Here is a 22321-nt window from a genome sequence, read left to right on the forward strand (position 1 = left end):
TCTACCATCATGTAGGTATGTACCATGGAGGCCTCTACCATCCTTGTAGGTATGTACCATGGAGGCCTCTACCATCCTTGTAGGTATGTACCATGGAGGACTCTACCACCCATGTAGGTATGTACCATGGAGGCCTCTACCATCCTTGTAGGTATGTACCATGGATGCCTCTACCATCCCTGTAGGTATGTACCAATGGATGCCTCTACCATCCTTGTAGGTATGTACCATGGATGCCTCTACCATCCGTGTAGGTATGTACCATGGAGGCCTCTACCATCCTTGTAGGTATGTACCATGGATGCCTCTACCATCCTTGTAGGTATGTACCATGGAGGCCTCTACCATCCCTGTAGGTATGTACCATGGATGCCTCTACCATCTCTGTAGGTAGGTACCATGAAGGCCTCTATCATCCTTGTAGGTATGTACAATGGATGCCTCTACCATCCCTGTAGGTATGTACCATGGAGGCCTCTACCATCCTTGTAGGTATGTACCATGGAGGCCTCTACCATCCATTGTAGGTATGTACCATGGAGGCCTCTACCATCCTTGTAGGTATGTACCATGGAGGCCTCTACCATCCCTGTAGGTATGTACCATGGAGGCCTCTACCATCCTTGTAGGTATGTACCATGGAGGCCTCTATCATCCATGTAGGTATGTACCATGGATGCCTCTACCATCCTTGTAGGTATGTACCATGGAGGCCTCTACCATCGCTGTAGGTATGTACCATGGAGGCTTCTACAATTCCAATCAGTAGGTACCATGGAGGCCTCCACAATCCTTGTATGTATGTACCATGGAGGCCTCTACCATCCATGTAGGTATGTACCATGGATGCCTCTACCATCACTGTAGGTATGTACCATGGAGGCCTCTACCATCCATGTAGGTATGTACCATGGAGGCCTCTACCATCGCTGTAGGTATGTACCATGGAGGCCTCTACCATCCATGTAGGTATGTACCATGGAGGCCTCTACCATCCATGTAGGTATGTACATGGAGCTCTACCATGGAGGTATGTACCTCTACCATCCATGTAGGTATGTACCATGGATGCCTCTACCATCCTGTAGGTATGTACCATGGAGGCCTCTACCATCCTTGTAGGTATGTATGGGCCTCTACCATCCTTGTAGGTATGTACCATGGAGGCCTCTACCATCCCATGTAGGTATGTACCATGGAGGCCTCTACCATCCTTGTAGGTATGTACCATGGAGGCCTCTACCATCCCATGTAGGTATGTACCATGGAGGCCTCTACCATCCCTGTAGGTATGTACCATGGATGCCTCTACCATCCCATGTAGGTATGTACCATGGAGGCCTCTACCATCCCTGTAGGTATGTACCATGGATGCCTCTACCATCCCTGTAGGTATGTACCATGGAGGCCTCTACCTACCTACCATCCTTGTAGGTATGTACCATGGAGGCCTCTACCATCCTTGTAGGTATGTACCATGGATGCCTCTACCATCCTGTAGGTATGTACCATGGAGGCCTCTACCATCCCTGTAGGTATGTACCATGGAGGCCTCTACCATCCTGTAGGTATGTACCATGGAGGCCTCTACCATCCTGTAGGTATGTACCATGGAGGCCTCTACCATCCTTGTAGGTATGTACCATGGATGCCTCTACCATCCCTGTAGGTATGTACCATGGAGGCTCTACCATCCTGTAGGTATGTACCATGGAGGCCTCTACCTTCCATCCCTGTAGGTATGTACCATGGAGGCCTCTACCATCCCTGTAGGTATGTACCATGGAGGCCTCTACCATCCTTGTAGGTATGTACCATGGAGGCCTCTACCATCCCTGTAGGTATGTACCATGGATGCCTCTACCATCCCTGTAGGTATGTACCATGGAGGCCTCTACCATCGCTGTAGGTATGTACCATGGATGCCTCTACCATCCCTGTAGGTATGTACCATGGAGGCCTCTACCATCCTTGTAGGTATGTACCATGGAGCCCTCTACCTCCACTCTACCATCCTTGTAGGTATGTATCATGGATGCCTCTACCATCTCTGTAGGTATGTACCATGGATGCCTCTACCATCCTTATAGGTATGTACCATGGAGGGCCTCTACCATCCCTGTAGGTATGTACCATGGATGCCTCTACCATCCCTGTAGGTATGTACCATGGATGCCTCTACCATCCATTGTAGGTATGTACCATGGAGGCCTCTACCATCCTTGTAGGTATGTACCATGGATGTCTCTACCATCCTGTAGGTATGTACCATGGAGGCCTCTACCATCCATGTAGGTATGTACCATGGATGCCTCTACCATCCGCTGTAGGTATGTACCATGGAGGCCTCTACAATCCCTGTAGGTATGTACCATGGAGGCCTCTACCATCCATGTAGGTATGTACCATGGAGGCCTCTACCATCCACTGTGTATGTACCATGTATGCCTCTACATCTGTAGGTATGGAGGCCTCTACCATCCCTGTAGGTATGTACCATGGATGGCCTCTACCATCCTTGTAGGTATGTACCATGGATGCCTCTACCATCCCTTGTAGGTATGTACCATGGAGGCCTCTACCATCCTTGTAGGTATGTACCATGGAGGCCTCTACCATCCCTGTAGGTATGTACCATGGAGGCCTCTACCATCGCTGTAGGTATGTACCATGGATGCCTCTACCATCCCTGTAGGTATGTACCATGGATGCCTCTACCATCCTTGTAGGTATGTACCATGGAGGCCTCTACCATCCATGTAGGTATGTACCATGGAGGCCTCTACCATCCTGTAGGTATGTACCATGGAGGCCTCTACCATCCTTGTAGGTATGTACCATGGAGGCCTCTACCATCCTTGTAGGTATGTACCATGGATGCTCTCTACCATCCTTGTAGGTATGTACCATGGAGGCCTCTACCATCCCTGTAGGTATGTACCATGGAGGCCTCTACCATCCCTGTAGGTATGTACCATGGATGCCTCTACCATCCATGTAGGTATGTACCATGGATGCCTCTACCATCCTTGTAGGTATGTACCATGGATGCCTCTACCATCCTTGTAGGTATGTACCATGGAGGCCTCTACCATTCCCTGTAGGTATGTACCATGGAGGCCTCTATCCCATCCCATGTAGGTATGTACCATGGAGGCCTCTACCATCCTTGTAGGTATGTACCATGGAGGCCTCTACCATCCCTTGTAGGTATGTACCATGGAGGCCTCTACCATCCTTGTAGGTATGTACCATGGATGCCTCTACCATCCCTGTAGGTATGTACCATGGATGCCTCTACCATCCCTGTAGGTATGTACCATGGATGCCTCTACCATCCCTGTAGGTATGTACCATGGAGGCCTCTACCATCCGTGTAGGTATGTACCATGGAGGCCTCTACCATCCTTGTAGGTATGTACCATGGAGGCCTCTACCATCCTTGTAGGTATGTACCATGGAGGCCTCTACCATCCATGTAGGTATGTACCATGGAGGCCTCTACCATCCTTGTAGGTATGTACCATGGAGGCCTCTACCATCCTTGTAGGTATGTACCATGGAGGCCTCTACCATCCCTGTAGGTATGTACCATGGAGGCCTCTACCATCATTGAAGGTATGTACCATGGAGGCATCTACCATCCATGTACGTATGTACCATGGAGGCCTCTATCATCCCTGTAGGTATGTACAATGGAGGACTCTACCATCCCTGTAGGTATGTATCATGGAGGCCTCTACCATCCCTGTAGGTATGTACCATGGAGGCCTCTACCATCCTTGTAGGTATGTACCATGGAGGCCTCTACCATCCATGTAGGTATGTACCATGGATGCCTCTACCATCCCTGTAGGTATGTACCATGGAGGCCTCTACCATCCCTGTAGGTATGTACCATGGAGGCCTCTCATCCCTGTAGGTATGTACATGGAGGACATCTACCACCCATGTAGGTATGTACCATGGAGGCCTCTACCATCGCTGTAGGTATGTACCATGGAGGCCTCTACCATCCCTGTAGGTATGTACCATGGAGGACTCTACCATCCATGTAGGTATGTACCATGGAGGCCTCTACCATCCATGTAGGTATGTACCATGGAGGACTCTACCACCCATGTAGGTATGTACCATGGAGGCCTCTACCATCCTTGTAGGTATGTACCATGGAGGCCTCTACCATCCCTGTAGGTATGTACCATGGAGGCCTCTACCATCCCTGTAGGTATGTACCATGGAGGCCTCTACCATCCATGTAGGTATGTACCATGGATGCCTCTACCATCCCTGTAGGTATGTACCATGGAGGCCTCTACCATCCATGTAGGTATGTACCATGGATGCCTCTACCATCCCTGTAGGTATGTACCATGGAGGCCTCTACCATCGCTGTAGGTATGTACCATGGATGCCTCTACCATCCCTGTAGGTATGTACCATGGATGCCTCTACCATCCCTGTAGGTATGTACCATGGAGGCCTCTACCATCCATGTAGGTATGTACCATGGATGCCTCTACCATCGCTGTAGGTATGTACCATGGAGGCCTCTACCATCCATGTAGGTATGTACCATGAAGGCCTCTACCATCCATGTAGGTATGTACCATGAAGGCCTCTACCATCGCTGTAGGTATGTACCATGGATGCCTCTACCATCCTTGTAGGTATGTACCATGGAGGCCTCTACCATCCCTGTAGGTATGTACCATGGAGACCTCTACCATCACATGTATGTATGTAACCATGGAGGCCTCTACCATCCCATGTACGTATGTACCATGGAGGCCTCTACCATCCCAATAGGTATGTACCATGGAGGCCTCTACCATCCCTGTAGGTATGTACCATGGATGCCTCTACCATCACTGTAGGTATGTACCATGGATGCCTCTACCATCCCTGTAGGTATGTACCATGGATGCCTCTACCATCCCTGTAGGTATGTACCATGGAGGCCTCTACCATCCCTGTAGGTATGTACCATGGATGCCTCTACCATCCCTGTAGGTATGTACCATGGAGGCCTCTACCATCCCTGTAGGTATGTACCATGGAGGCCTCTACCATCCCTGTAGGTATGTACCATGGATGCCTCTACCATCCCTGTAGGTATGTACCATGGAGGCCTCTACCATCCATGTAGGTATGTACCATGGAGGCCTCTACATCCCTGTAGGTATGTACCATGGAGGCCTCTACCATCCTTGTAGGTATGTACCATGGAGGACTCTACCATCCATGTAGGTATGTACCATGGAGGTCTCTACCATCCTTGTAGGTATGTACCATGGAGGCCTCTACCATCGCTGTAGGTATGTACCATGGATGCCTCTACCATCCTTGTAGGTATGTACCATGGATGCCTCTACCATCCCTGTAGGTATGTACCATGGATGCCTCTACCATCCTTGTAGGTATGTACCATGGAGGCCTCTACCATCCCTGTAGGTATGTACCATGGAGGCCTCTACCATCCCTGTAGGTATGTACCATGGATGCCTCTACCATCCCTGTAGGTATGTACCATGGATGCCTCTACCATCGCTGTAGGTATGTACCATGGATGCCTCTACCATCCCTGTAGGTATGTACCATGGATGCCTCTACCATCGCTGTAGGTATGTACCATGGATGCCTCTACCATCCCTGTAGGTATGTACCATGGATGCCTCTACCATCCCTGTAGGTATGTACCATGGATGCCTCTACCATCGCTGTAGGTATGTACCATGGATGCCTCTACCATCGCTGTAGGTATGTACCATGGATGCCTCTACCATCGCTGTAGGTATGTACCATGGAGGCCTCTACCATCCCTGTAGGTATGTACCATTGATGCCTCTTCCATCATTTACTTCTGTTACAATGTATCACTGTGACAGCTATAGTGTAAAAAATTATTTTATGAAAACAAATTACACTAGCTCTGCAACCCTACTGTTTAATCTTACTGTAACAGAGCCAGAGTAGTATGTGGCTTGTTTGACTCAAACCCTCGACCTGGTTCATCACTTTTCCACCTGAGCTAATGGTGATATCTTTGATGATATCATTATAATTAGATTATATCAATTCTCACTGGTGATTACAGAAGATAGCTGTTAAGTGGTAAGTTTAGTCACTATATTTAGTGATACCCTTAAGGTATTCTTTAAATGCATTCATCATCACATAAGTGCCAACTTAAAGTTGTTTAAACCTTTATATACACTATTTTATATGTAATAATCACTGTCATGTTTGTACAGGTATGTTGGGTCTGAAGCTGTCCAACAGCACTAACGAAGATGTCCACATCAGAGACAGTGTCCAGGTGATTGGTCAGGCCATGCAGAAATTCTTCATACAAAATAGTGACCTACAAAATATCACGGACACGCCCACAGACTGTCGTAGTGTGAACAATGACTGGGAAATTGGCAACAAGATACTGGCGTAAGTATCAGCATCAGACATGAAAAACACACCTTTGATCCTACATGCCCTCGCACTGGACAAACCAAAACAAAACCCTTTTTATCCTACATTAGATTCTGTTCAAGGTCATAGTTGTTTTATTTTTATTTTTATTTTACATTTTTGTTGTAATTTAGGGCACTAAAGACAGAGAAGCTAGAAAAGGGACAAACAGGACAAGTGAGCTTTAACGAGGATGGGGACCGAGTCAATGCAGTGTACTTCATTAGGAACAGTCAGCAGGACAAGGTCATGGTCGGTTACTATGGCAACAAACAGGTAACCATGGCAGTGGAATCGGGCAAATAAATTCTTCATAAAAAAGTAGATATTCTAGACATTCAGACATTTTTAATCAATGCTAAATGTGTCTGCTTACAGTGAAATAGTGATATATATCGGAGGGATATGTAAATAAAGAAAATTATTTACGTGTCAATATGGATATGTAACACCTCAACTCATTAAAATGAATGTTTTTCAAATTTACAACTGTAACATTCCCTTGGTGTAGTAAAAAGAAATGTTGTACTAGAGTTAAGCGTTTCTTTATTTTTATTTGATCTATTTACCAGGCAGCAGAACCTGCATTAAAGATCACTGGAGAAAATAAGATCGTGTGGCCAGGTAACCTGATGGCAAAACCAAAAGGTGTAAAGATCTCAACCCACCTTAAGGTAAGATTATGGTGTAAAGATCTCAACCCATTTTAAGGTAAAATTATATTGTGTAAAAATCTCAACCCGTAAGATATATTGTGTAAAAATCTCAACCCATCTAAAGGTAAGATTATGGTGTAAAGATCTCAATCCACATAAAGGTAAGATTATGGTGTAAAGATCTCAACCCATTTTAAGGTAAGATTATGGTGTAAAGATCTTGACCCACCTATAAAAGATAAGATTTTTGGTAAAAAGATCTCAACCAATCTAAAGGTAAGATTATATTGTGTAAAGATCTCAATCCATCTAAAGGTAATATTATGGTGTAAAGATCTCAACCCAATTAAAGGTAAGATTATGGTGTAAAGATCTCAACCCAGTTAAAGGTAAGATTATGGTGCAAGGATCTCAATCCACCTTATGCTAAAATTATGGTAAAAAGATCTTTAATCACTTAAAGATGACAATGTGCCCAGATATAAAGTTGCAAAGATCTCAACCCACCTAAAGGTAAGAATATGTTGTAAAGATCTCAACCCAATTAAAGGTAAGAATATGTTGTAAAGATCTCAACCCAGTTAAAGGTAAGAATATGTTGTAAAGATCTCAACCCATTTTAAGGTAAGATTATGGTGTAAAGATCTCAATCCATCTAAAGGTAAGAATATGTTGTAAAGATCTCAACCCAGTTAAAGGTAAGAATATGTTGTAAAGATCTCAATCCATCTAAAGGTAAGAATATGTTGTAAAGATCTCAACCCAGTTAAAGGTAAGAATATGTTGTAAAGATCTCAACCCAGTTAAAGGTAAGAATATGTTGTAAAGATCTCAACCCAGTTAAGCAACCCAATTAAAGGTAAGAATATGTTGTAAAGATCTCAACCCAGTTAAAGGTAAGAATATGTTGTAAAGATCTCTACCCAATTCAAGGTAAGATTATGGTGTACAGATCTCAATCCACCTTATGGTAAGATTATAGTAAAAAGATCTTTATTTAAAAATGACAATGTGCCCAGATTATGAGATATAAAGTTGCAAATATCTCAACTTATCAAGGTAAGATATTTTGGCAAGGCCGTAGGATCAAGAAACAGTCTAAGACTTAAGTTTTGGTCAGCCAATCAATACATGTTTTAGCCAATCTGATTCATGATCTTAGTACCAGGTTTAACAGTATAACCTCCCCTCTCTTCCCCCATTCTTTCAAACTGTAAAACAAGCTTTTTTAGGAATACAAAATTTGCATCTTTGTTATTTTCAACGAACCGGTTTTCGTAAAAATACAAAAACACACTCAAGAGGTTTTACGAACAATTGTGAATTCATACACAATTATTTACATAACGTTTGTACTTGCATTTGAGCTCTCTCGTGAAATTAAGCAAAACAAATTTCTGTAAATCTTATTTGATTTTAGTTTTATTTTAGGGATTTCCGCGCTGTCAATGAATTTCTACAGCACCAAATTTTGTAAAAGGGTATTTCCAGTATCGAACAATTGAACTGCGCTTATCTACCAGACCATATCAAAGCAAAATGTTCTTCATCTTGACTAAAGTTCTTCAATTGTTTAACTTACAGGTCGTGACCTTGAAAGCCACTCCCTTTGTACACACAGAACTCCTGTCAGAGAAAGGTTCCTGTGAGGAGAAGAAAAATGAACGTATCTGTTGGAAAGTTAACGCTACAACAGGTAGTACATTATTACCACTTTAATTGTTATTTACATACAGGAGAAAAACTACTGTCTCAAGCTGATAATTTCAACCAGCTTCTTTTCACATTAACATAACTTTGTGCTGTCATGTCACACAACATCTTTGTCAAGGCGGGCAATTTAATATTATGATTTGATATCATAGAAATTGAGAAGTATTTAAATTATTTGATAATTCAGACTATCTTGAAATAAGAAAACATAAAATGGTTCACAGTGACTAATTTGTCGGGAAAAAACCCAACATCAAATAAGGGTATACTGAAAATGTACATATTTCTATGATAAAAATATTTTTGTGAATGCCTGAATTCATCATTCTGCTAACCAGTTAAAAACCAATTCAGCCCTTTTTTACCGTTTTACCATTATGTTAGAGATAAATGATTTGTGTTTGATTAGATTATTTAAGATATTTCGATCATTCTTACTGTAATTAGCTTATCTAATTCTTATTTTATAAAGGAGAGAAAGTTGACTACTGTTGCTATGGCTACTGCATTGATATGCTGATTGACATCTCTAAGAAAGTAAACTTTACATTTGAACTACATCTGAGTACTGACAACTCCTTTGGTACTCTAACAAGGGTGAGTATTTCTAATGTATAAAACCAGTGTGTTTAGTTCAAAAGTAATGATAATTCAGGAAATGTATCTTCTATGTCTCATGAAATGAAATAGAACTAAACTTACACATTTGGTAAAAATATATACATCAATTTGGTAAAAATATATACATCGATCTGCAGTTTATGATACAGCGTACATATTATATCATCCTGGAAACTCCAGGGGTTACGATCACTTACAATCTATACACCCCTGGACTATCTCATAGTAAAACTGAAGGCAGCTCAGGGTAACAAATCTGAACCAATCACAGGCCTGCAAAAATTTGCTTTGAAGACTACAGAGAGAGTGACACCCAACTTCAAAGCCACTCAGTTAACCATAATGTACCGTTATACGGTTCTTTTGATGTACATCAAATGACTAAAAATCTGTTTGTTTTGTTGCCTTTAGTTTTACTGTGAGATAGTCCAGGTGTGTAGAAATCATAAGTGATCGAAACCACTGGAGTATCAAAGATGATATTTTATATGTTCTACACTTTATTTGCACCTCACAAATTGTAAAAAAAGAAATACAGGAAACTAATTATTGCCAATTTAAGTATACCAGCTTGTCACTGATTTACTTAACCTAACCTTGAGATGGATAAAGATCTTAATACACAATGGTTTACAGACTAACAACAGTAAGATGAAGACATGGAATGGGATGATCGGAGAATTGGTTAGTGAACAGTCTGACCTGATTGTGGCACCACTTACCATCAACCCCGAGCGGGCAGAACACATCGACTTCTCAAAGCCTTTCAAGTACCAGGGCCTCATTATACTGGTCAAAAAGGTCAGTTGTGTATATATTATCATACTGGTCAAAACGGTCAGTTGTGTATTTATTATCATACTGGTCAAAAAGGTCAGTTGTGTATTTATTATCATACTGGTCAAAAAGGTCAGTTGTGTATTTATTATCATACTGGTCAAAAAGGTCAGTTGTGTATTTATTATCATACTGGTCAAAAAGGTCAGTTGTGTAATTTATTATCATACTGGTCAAAAAGGTCAGTTGTGTATTTATTATCATACTGGTCAAAAAGGTCAGTTGTGTATTTATTATCATACTGGTCAAAAAGGTCAGTTGTGTATTTATTATCATACTGGTCAAAAACGTCAGTTGTGCATTTATTATCATACTGGTCAAAAAGGTCAGTTGTGTATTTATTATCATACTGGTCAAAAAGGTCAGTTGTGTATTTATTATCATACTGGTCAAAAAGGTCAGTTGTCAGAAAAAAGTGTAGATCTATAGAGTTAGAGAAGCAGTCTGATTGGTGTTGAGATATTCTCTTTGATTTTTAGACCTAGCCTGGTCAGATTCTTTAAGAGTTAAAATTGTCTAAAGTCACCCAATGGACAAAGAAAAAATGGCCTTAACAGACAAGTGGTCTCTTTGCAGAAGTCAAAGGTTAAAATTGGCCATTTAGGACCCTACTAAAGCTGTCTTATTAAGCAGGTGGTCATTATACAGAGGTGGTTGCTAAAGCAAATCTTACTGTAATATTATTGATAATTCTCTCTTTATAGACCCAGAAGGATTCCAGCCTAGCCTCCTTCCTACAGCCGTTCCAGGATACTCTGTGGATCCTGGTCGGGCTGTCTGTACATGTGGTGGCCCTGGTTCTCTACCTCCTTGACAGATTCTCTCCCTTTGGTCGCTTCAAGCTGGCCAAGAGTGACGATACAGAGGAAGACGCCCTTAACTTATCTAGTGCAATGTGGTTTGCCTGGGGTGTTCTTCTCAATAGTGGTATTGGTGAAGGTAGGTGACTGGGCGTATATATGAAGTATGTCCCTGTTGATACCACAGATAATCAACCAATGGATAGTGTTTAGCTGCCTCTGTTTAAATTGAAATTTCCAAATTTACAGATTTCCAAAATCATCATCTTTTTCATAGCTGTCTGAATACTCTAAAACTTTTTGGTGTGAAACGTCTAAAAGTAGGCTTTAGCATCATTTAAATGGTAATAAAATATTTGACAATTTTCAACTCAGAAATGTAAAACACATTTATTGCCGCTGAAAAGTTGTGAAACTCATGATTTTTTTCTAAAACGTCTAAAAGTAAGCTATAGCATCATTAAACATATGATACTATAACATATAGCTTTCAACGTTCAATGTTAAGCTTTACTGATTTCCCAGGAACACCTCGCAGCTTCAGTGCACGTGTACTAGGAATGGTGTGGGCTGGCTTTGCTATGATCATCGTAGCATCTTACACTGCTAACCTGGCAGCTTTCCTGGTGTTGGACCGTCCTGAGGCCTCCATCACCGGAATCGACGATGCCAGGGTATGTATTACATAATTATGTAGAAGATGAGAGTATTTGTAGTTAAAGTGCTGAAAAAAATACAGAAAATGAGACCTTTCAAACAGCATTAACGTCACTTTTGTCATTTCATAAAATTGAGAGAAAAAATGCCTTAATCTACGCAACAGATGACAAATTGATTATTTTGTAACTCATAAAAAAATTTCATTATTATGGGGGAAGATTTCCATCAAATTAATATGTACCCCGGTAATGTCAATACAACATACTCCTATTGTGACATCACAATGACATCACATTTTCATGTCATTTGCACTTTTTTTTTCATTGAGATATGATTGAAAAAACTCATCCAGTCAGAAAGCTGCATACTGCATTCGATAGGATATCAATTATCATGAAATATTTTGGGTACATAATTAAGTATGTGTATAATAACACATTTTTAAACTTACGATTTACAGCTCCGTAATCCAAATGAGAACTTTAAATACGCCACTGTAAAGAACAGTGCCGTGGAGATGTATTTCAAGAGACAAGTGGAGTTGTCTACCATGTATCGACAGATGGAGACGAGGAACTATCGCACAGCTGAAGAAGCCATTGACGAAGTAAAGAAAGGGTAGGTGTTACTTATCACATGGCCATTAAAGGTTACATGGGTTTACCAAGGTTTGAAAATTCAGATGACGCCAATGTTACTTTTTGTAGAAAGTTATTAATGCCTTCTATTAAGAAAATTTATTTCTTGACAAATAATGTTCAAAATAAATCAAGCCTTGGTAAACTTAAGATTTTTAGAATATTCATATTGAACAACCAAATTATTAGTCTTCCAAAAGGCCATTTATAATAACAATTTAACCATTTTCTCTGTCACTTGTATGTCACTTTGTTATTTCACCTATTAAAAATACATTTCTCACCTTTTGCTACGTGTGTAAACTGATTTATGCTAATATTGCATACACAGTTTGAAGACAATATTGATATTTACTGGTTCTGGTTTATTGATGACAATTTACACATATTGGTAAATGTAGTGAAACCAAGATTCACCTGATGTAATTTGTTGACAGAGACTTCTTTAGGTAATTAATATACAACATAGAAAACATGTTGAAAGGTTTGAATATCAAAATACATACAGTTAAACAGTTAATGCTTTTCTTGAATGATGGTAGGGTCATAAAAGTTAAAAAAAAAGAACAATATTTTACTTTGATGAAAACTATAGCAACCGGACTGTACCATTTATCAAAATAATGTTAAATTAAGGAAAAACTGGTGATAACTACTTCCTGACAATAATACCCTCCATTGCTCTATTCTAGAATATATAAGTTTCATCTAGGCCTGTTTCTATTGACACAGATATGAAATGCTATAATTGTAGAAACCTACAGGCGTTTATCTGGGATTCCTCTCGTCTGGAGTATGAGGCGGCCAAAGATTGTGAGCTGATCACAGCCGGGGAGTTGTTTGGTCGCTCTGGCCTAGGTATTGGCCTCAGGAAGAAAAGTCCATGGACACACGACATTTCCATGGCGATTCTCAAACTCCATGAACGTAAGCTCATCTCTTCCTATAATTTAACTTTGTTGGTTAATTTTACCAGTACTTGACCATATGTTTTAATCATGTCTAAATGACAAAAAGTTTATTTTATCATTTATTAAATATAAAGTGACTTTATTTCCTCCAGAATAGTTGAATGTTATTAAATGGAAGAGGGATAGAAGGGAAAAATGGAAGAAGGAAAGAAGAGAAAAGGATAGAAAGGCTGCATATTTCATGTATATGTTATAGAACATTCAAATTTAGGTGAGGCAGGATCCTTCTTTGATCTGTTGTTAAGAATTATTGGTTTTCTATGAAAGGTGCAACAGTTTACTGGAGACATTATTGATACCACTGCAATGATTCTCATTCCAGTGGATCATTGGCAAACTGGTGGTTCAATTGGTAGAGCGTTCAGCTGGTGTGAGAAAGTTCAAACCCTGGCCTGGCGGTGCTTTTTTCCATTATTACTGCACGACTATGTTTATTGTCTTACAGGTGGTCGTATGGAGGAGTTAGACAATAAGTGGATCCTGAATGAGAGTACTGACTGCTCGGAGAGTGAGAGAGACTCAGCACCAGCCACACTGGGTCTCACCAACATGGCTGGTATGTATATACATGTACAGCCATTCTCTATTTCAAAATCCATATCATACTGTACAGCTACCATATATGTATCTTATTGATTGAGCAGATTTTATCTTATTATGAATCCCATTGTCTTCTCTGTTTGTTGTAACAATTATAAATTGTGATCTAGAACACTTATAAAATTTTCTCTATAATCTACTGTATTACCTAATGATAAAAGAATACTCCTTTTTAGCCGTTTTGTTTCTTGTATACAGGCGTATTTATGATGGTGGCTGGAGGAATTGTGGCTGGTGTGATCCTCATCTTTGTGGAGATAGCTTACAAGAGGCACAGAGGATTGAAGGAAAAGGAGCTAGAACTGGCAAGGAATGCTGCTGATCGTTGGAGGGGTAATATCGAGGTGAGTGATAGTCATATACAACATACTGTATTCAACCCAATAATTAAGGACCCAGTGCACTTAAAAAATTGGAAAAATGAAAAGGTGCTAATAAGAAGAAATTATTGCAAATCTATACAGTTTTGTGTAGTTTTGGTCTGATGCCTTGTAAATTGAAATTGAGGCCTCAAAAAGAGGGAGGGGCGCTTATAGGGACATGGGCGCTTATTGGGTCGAATGCGGTACTCATGTAATATATTTTTTAATATCATTAGGGGTTTTACTCTATATAAAAATTATAAATACTGGCAAAGAAATCAAGTACATTGTCAAATACCAAAACATACAGTTTAATGTACTTTATCTAAGGAAATGTTATAATTTCCTGAAATTAATGCAAGGAAATTATCCAGTGACAAGCATACAGGATTGTTATTGATAACTTCAATATGTAACTAAGCTATGTGAGCGTTACCAGTTAAAACCTACAGGAATGACTAACCTACAGGAATGTTACCAGTTACTAACCTACAGGAATGTTAACAGTTACTTACCTACAGGAATGTTAAACAGTTACTAACCTACAGGAATGTTACCAGTTAAAACCTACAGGAATGTTACCAGCTACTAACCTACAGGAATGTTACCAGTTACTAACCTACAGGAATGTTACCAGTTACTAACCTACAGGAATGTTAAATAGTTACTAACCTACAGGAATGTTACCAGCTACAAACCTACAGGAATGTTAACAGTTACTTACCTACAGGAATGTTAAACAGTTACTAACCTACAGGAATGTCACCAGTTACTAACCTACAGGAATGTTACCAGTTACTAACCTACAGGAATGTTCACCAGATACTAACCTACAGGAATGTTAAACAGTTACTAACCTACAGGAATGTTAACAGTTACTAACCTACAGGAATGTTACCAGTTACTAACCTACAGGAATGTCACCAGTTACTAACCTACAGGAATGTTACCAGTTACTAACCTACAGGAATGTTACCAGTTACTAACCTACAGGAATGTTACCAGTTACTAACCTACAGGAATGTTACCAGTTACTAACCTACAGGAATGTTACCAGTTACTAACCTACAGGAATGTTACCAGTTACTAACCTACAGGAATGTTAAACAGTTACTAACCTACAGGAATGTCACCAGTTACTAACCTACAGGAATGTTAAACAGTTACTAACCTACAGGAATGTTAACAGTTACTAACCTACAGGAATGTTAACCAGTTACTAACCTACAGGAATGAACAGTTACTAACCTACAGGAAAAACAGTTACTAACCTACAGGAATGTCACCAGTTACTAACCTACAGGAATGTTACAGTTACTAACTACAGGAATGTCACCAGTTACTAACCTACAGGAATGTTACCAGTTACTAACCAACAGGAATGTCACCAGTTACTAACCTACAGGAATGTTACCAGTTACTAACCTACAGGAATGTCACCAGTTACTAACCTACAGGAATGTTACCAGTTACTAACCTACAGGAATGTTACCAGTTACTAACCTACAGGAATGTTACCAGTTACTAACCTACAGGAATGTTACCAGTTACTAACCTACAGGAATGTTACCAGTTACTAACCTACACAGGAATGTTACCAGTTACTAACCTACAGGAATGTCACCAGTTACTAACCTACAGGAATGTTAACCAGTTACTAACCTACAGGAATGTTAACCAGTTACTAACCTACAGGAATGTTCACACCAGTTACTAACCTACAGGAATGTTAAACAGTTACTAACCTACAGGAATGTTAAACAGTTACTAACCTACAGGAATGTTAAACAGTTACTAACCTACAGGAATGTTACCAGTTACTAACCTACAGGAATGTTACCAGTTACTAACCTACAGGAATGTTAAACATTTACTAACCTACAGGAATGTCACCAGATACTAACCTACAGGAATGAAACCAGTTACTAACCTACAGGAATGTTACAGTTACTACCTACAGGAATGTTAAACAGTTACTAACCTACAGGAATGTTAAACAGTTACTAACCTACAGGAATGTTACCAGTTACTAACCTACAGGAATGTTACCAGTTACTAACCTACAGGAATGTTAAACAGTTACTAACCTACAGGAATGTTAACAATTACAGTTACAGTTACTAACCTACAGGAATGTTACCAGTTACTAACCTACAGGAATGTTACCAGTTACTAACCTACAGGAATGTTACCAGTTACTAACCTACAGGAATGTTACCAGTTACTAACCTACAGGAATGTCACCAGTTACTAACCTACAGGAATGTTACCAGTTACTAACCTACAGGAATGTTACCAGTTACTAACCTACAGGAATGTCACCAGTTACTAACCTACAGGAATGTTACCAGTTACTAACCTACAGGAATGTCACCAGATACTAACCTACAGGAATGTTACCAGTTACTAACCTACAGGAATGTTAACCAGTTACTAACCTACAGGAATGTTACCAGATACTAACCTACAGGAATGTTAAACAGTTACTAACTACAGGAATGTTAACCAGTTACTAACCTACAGGAATGTTAAACAGTTACTAACCTACAGGAATGTTTACCAGTTACTAACCTACAGGAATGTTACCAGTTACTAACCTACAGGAATGTTACCAGTTACTAACCTACAGGAATGTTACCAGTTACTAACCTACAGGAATGTCACCAGATACTAACCTACAGGAATGTTAACCAGTTACTAACCTACAGGAATGTCACCAGTTACTAACCTACAGGAATGTTACCAGTTACTAACCTACAGGAATGTTACCAGTTACTAACCTACAGGAATGTTAACCAGTTACTAACCTACAGGAATGTCACCAGTTACTAACCTACAGGAAATGTCACCAGTTACTAACCTACAGGAATGTTACCAGTTACTAACCTACAGGAATGTTACCAGTTACTAACCTACAGGAATGTTACCAGTTACTAACCTACAGGAATGTCACCAGTTACTAACCTACAGGAATGTTACCAGTTACTAACCTACAGGAATGTTACCAGTTACTAACCTACAGGAATGTCACCAGTTACTAACCTACAGGAATGTTACCAGTTACTAACCTACAGGAATGTTACCAGTTACTAACCTACAGGAATGTTAAATACCAGTTACTAAACCTACAGGAATGTCACCAGATACTAACCTACAGGAATGTTACCAGTTACTAACCTACAGAATGTTACCAGATACTAACCTACAGGAATGTTACCAGTTACTAACCTACAGGAATGTTACCAGTTACTAACCTACAGGAATGTTACCAGTTACTAACCTACAGGAATGTTACCAGTTACTAACCTACAGGAATGTTACCAGTTACTAACCTACAGGAATGTTACCAGTTACTAACCTACAGGAATGTTACCAGTTACTAACCTACAGGAATGTCACTAGTTACTAACCTACAGGAATGTTACCAGTTACTAACCTACAGGAATGTTACCAGTTACTAACCTACAGGAATGTTACCAGTTACTAACCTACAGGAATGTCACCAGTTATTAACCTACAGGAATGTCACCGTTACAACCTACAGGAATGTTACCTTACTAACCTACAGGAATGTCACCAGATACTCGAAACCTACAGGAATGTTACCAGTTACTAACCTACAGGAATGTTACCAGTTACTTACCTACAGGAATGTTAAATAGTTACTAACCTACAGGAATGTTACCAGTTATGTTAACCTACAGGAATGTTAACAGTTAGTAACCTACAGGAATGTTACCAGTTAGTAACCTACAGGAATGTCACCAGTTACTAACCTACAGGAATGTTACCAGTTACTAACCTACAGGAATGTTACCAGTTACTAACCTACAGGAATGTTACCAGTTACTAACCTACAGGAATGTTACCAGTTACTAACCTACAGGAATGTTACCAGTTACTAACCTACAGGAATGTTACAATACTAACCTACAGGAATGTTACCAGTTACTAACCTACAGGAATGTTACCAGTTAGTAACCTACAGGAATGTTACCAGATACTAACCTACAGGAATGTTACCAGTTACTAACCTACAGGAATGTTACCAGTTACTAACCTACAGGAATGTTACCAGTTACTAACCTACAGGAATGTTACCAGTTACTAACCTACAGGAATGTTACCAGTTACTAACCTACAGGAATGTTACCAGTTACTAACCTACAGGAATGTTACCAGTTACTTACCTACAGGAATGTCACCAGATACTAACCTACAGGAATGTTACCAGTTACTAACCTACAGGAATGTTACCAGTTACTAACCTACAGGAATGTTACCAGTTACTAACCTACAGGAATGTTACCAGTTACTAACCTACAGGAATGTTACCAGTTACTTACCTACAGGAATGTTAAATAGTTACTAACCTTCAGGAATGTTAACAATTACTATGTTACCAGTTACTAACCTACAGGAATGTCACCAGTTACTAACCTACAGGAATGTTACCAGTTAGTAACCTACACGAATGTTAAACAGTTAGTAACCTACAGGAATGTCACCAGATACTAACCTACAGGAATGTTACCAGTTACTAACCTACAGGAATGTTACCAGTTACTAACCTACAGGAATGTTACCAGTTACTAACCTACAGGAATGTTACCAGATACTAACCTACAGGAATGTTACCAGTTACTAACCTACAGGAATGTTACCAGTTATAACCTACAGGAATGTTACCAGTTAGTAACCTACAGGAATGTCACCAGATACTACCCATGTTACCAGTTAGTAACCTACAGGAATGTTACCAGTTACTAACCTACAGGAATGTTACCAGATACTAACCTACGGAATGTTAACAGGAGGAATGTTACCAGTTACTAACCTACAGGAATGTTAACCAGTTACTAACCTACAGGAATGTCACCAGTTAATAACCTACAGGAATGTTACCAGTTACCAGAATGTACCAGTTACTAACCTACAGGAATGTTACCAGTTACTAACCTACAGGAATGTCACCAGTTACTAACTACAGGAATGTTACCAGTTACTAACCTACAGGAATGTTACAGTTATAACCTACAGGAATGTCACAGATACTAACCTACAGAATGTTAACAGTTACTAACCTACAGGAATGTTACCAGATTAACTTACTAACCTACAGGAATGTTAACCAGTTACTAACCTACAGGAATGTTACCAGTTACTAACCTACAGGAATGTCACCAGTTACTAACCTACAGGAATGTTACCAGTTAGTAACCTACAGGAATGTTACCAGTTAGTAACCTACACGAATGTTACCAGTTAGTAACCTACAGGAATGTTACCAGTTAGTAACCTACAGGAATGTTACCAGTTAGTAACCTACAGGAATGTTACCAGTTAGTAACCTACAGGAATGTCACCAGTTACTAACCTACAGGAATGTTACCAGTTACTAACCTACAGGAATGTTAAACAGTTACTAACCTACAGGAATGTCACCAGATACTAACCTACACGAATGTTAAACAGTTACTAACCTACAGGAATGTTACCAGTTACTAACCTACAGGAATGTTACCAGTTACTAACCTACAGGAATGTTACCAGTTACTAACCTACAGGAATGTCACCAGATACTAACCTACACGAATGTCACCAGTTACTAACCCATCATTGGTTGCATCATACAGGAATGTGATGTAGACCTGAATGACATTTAACATCACTTCACCAGTCACTGACATGTATTCTGTATGCTTACAGAAAAAGAAACAGCTGCGGGAATCATGGAATTTTCTCCGTGTTCTGAAGGATGAACATCAGGCAGCAGCAGCTAAACAAAAATATGAAGAGGAAAATGAAACAAAAGATCTCTAATTGTTGTTCTTAGTTATAGTGTAAAATGTGTGTATGAGTGAGTTACATCTGGGTAGTCATACTAATGTTCAGTAATGTGTGAAAACTAGTCAATTATACAAGTAATAACTGTTGCTGAGGTTAATCTGGATGTTTATTAGCCTAAAAATATTAATGAAATTTTATGAGTAAATAACAGTCAATTATAAGGTATTGTGTGCTAATCAGTACATTATAAATCAAATAACCATATAGTTTATATAAGGGGATGAAATTTATGAACAATAACATGAATGCATGCTATAAATTCATGAAATTTGCGTGGTAATCACATACGAAAACCATAAGTGGGTTTACAGTATCGTATGCTGACAATGTTTTTTTAGTAAGATGGTGTGAATGTTTCTTTTTGATGCGATAGAATAAAGTTACTTTATCGACAAAGTTTGTATGTTTGTTTAGCAATACCCTATGTGAATAAATATTTCCTGTTTGATGTACATGTGTATATTGCACTTTTAACACAGCTGGAGATCAATGTTTTTACTATTCAAAGAGAATCACAGTATTTATTTTACTTTTTAATTTATTTTTGAATTTTAAATGCAATGACTTGATTTGGTCTTAATTGAAATAAGACATATATATTCCATTATCATATGTATGTTGTATACAAACTATATACGTATGTGTATACTTGTATCTGCATGAAGTAATATCATTGAACTTTCCATATTCTGTATAGTGGTTAAATTTTGCGGGTTGATTATTTTTACTATATTCATGTTTTCACTGAAATCAAAAAATTATAAGAACTAGTCAGTAAACGGCAAAATTTAATATCAGAGAATATGTTTTGTATATGAAATCATGAAATGTTAACCCCACAAATTTAAAGTTCTATACAGTATATTTGACCTTCCACTCCCAAGAAAACATAGATATTATGCATTTATGATATTTCACGAGGTTAAGAGTTATCTGACATGATGGCCATACAACAATGTGATAATAGATATGTTCATCATAGCCAATTTATTCATTTTATAATTCAGAACCAGTTATTAAATTAAATTATTTAACATATCCGGATATAATATATAAATAATATTTTATCTATTTATTATTGTTGTTTTATTTATCAGAAGAGATATTTTACCCAAGGTTTTATCAGTACTGTTTGTGGTTTTGGTATATGTGATATTTTTGATACCTGTATACCCGGTATGTATATCCAGTGTGGCTGTATGTTAATATGTTGGGGAATTGTTTTTATTATAACAAAGTCTGTAATTGTAATAATGATTGAATAATTAATTTCATACTAGGTTTCAAAATGTCCATTAAACTGTGTACATGATTATGCCAGTAGATAGTAGCTCAATGTCAGTACATACTACTTTGAAATGTATTTTTATATATTGTAATTGGACTGTTTCCCTTATCAATTCTACCATTTATCTGTTTATATGGAAAATTGATTTTTAACTAATATGTTTTGAGAAAGGTTAAGATCTGTCTGTCCTAATTAAAGGTTTATATTATAAGCTAACTTCATTGTTGTTTCATTGCACATTTCGTATGTTTTGAAATGCACTTTAATAAAGAGTTTTATAAAAGTGTGTGTTTTGTCATGTTTTTAGCCTACCTAGACCAAGTCAGTTTACCAGGCATACCGTACTATCATCTGGCCAGATATACTATCATCTGGCATCTATTGTTCTCTTTAGTTCCACAATTTAGTTTGTTATGACTTTACTTTTTTATTTGTTTAAATAAAAGCCAATATTTCTAGATAGTGGATATGTTCTGATTTTCCAATAATACAAGGTCATGTGAAGGTCAATTAATTTTTACTATTGACTTAGTGTTAACTTAGTCAATATTTCTATTATAACATCACAATTTCCCAGTGTACAGTTCCACAGGGTGCTATCCTGTGGCCATTGATCTTCTAAGTAACATACATACCCATATGCAACACCATTTTGACCTCAACAAAGTCCATAATTGGCAAATATTTGAATCTATAATAGTATTGGTATGTGGTGCCTCTACTGCTGGGTAGATACCACACGGTATTCAGTAGAGGTCCTGTACTCTACTGTAAAGTAAAGTGGGAGAACCAACACACCTGATGTATTAGTATGTGGTACCTCTACTGCTGGGTAGATACCACACAGTATTCAGTAGAGA

The 22321-nt window shown here is 39.0% G+C and overlaps 1 protein-coding gene across 1 annotated transcript in view; it reads left to right on the plus strand.

The window, feature by feature from the left end:
• LOC138326555 (glutamate receptor ionotropic, NMDA 1-like) overlaps window positions 1-22321 on the plus strand; it is a 31596-nt gene that overhangs the window by 3902 nt on the left and 5373 nt on the right. Inside the window, exons 2-14 of the mRNA XM_069272680.1 lie at window positions 5659-5692; window positions 6255-6441; window positions 6600-6741; window positions 7038-7139; window positions 8706-8817; window positions 9307-9431; window positions 10092-10256; window positions 10997-11231; window positions 11618-11766; window positions 12213-12370; window positions 13145-13317; window positions 13807-13917; window positions 14160-14305. Of these exons, the coding sequence (XP_069128781.1) occupies window positions 5659-5692; window positions 6255-6441; window positions 6600-6741; window positions 7038-7139; window positions 8706-8817; window positions 9307-9431; window positions 10092-10256; window positions 10997-11231; window positions 11618-11766; window positions 12213-12370; window positions 13145-13317; window positions 13807-13917; window positions 14160-14305 (1839 nt within the window). The remainder of the gene's footprint in view (window positions 1-5658; window positions 5693-6254; window positions 6442-6599; window positions 6742-7037; window positions 7140-8705; window positions 8818-9306; window positions 9432-10091; window positions 10257-10996; window positions 11232-11617; window positions 11767-12212; window positions 12371-13144; window positions 13318-13806; window positions 13918-14159; window positions 14306-22321) is intronic.

This window comes from Argopecten irradians, chromosome 1 (assembly GCF_041381155.1).
Source record: "Argopecten irradians isolate NY chromosome 1, Ai_NY, whole genome shotgun sequence".
Taxonomy (NCBI): Eukaryota; Metazoa; Mollusca; class Bivalvia; order Pectinida; family Pectinidae; genus Argopecten; species Argopecten irradians.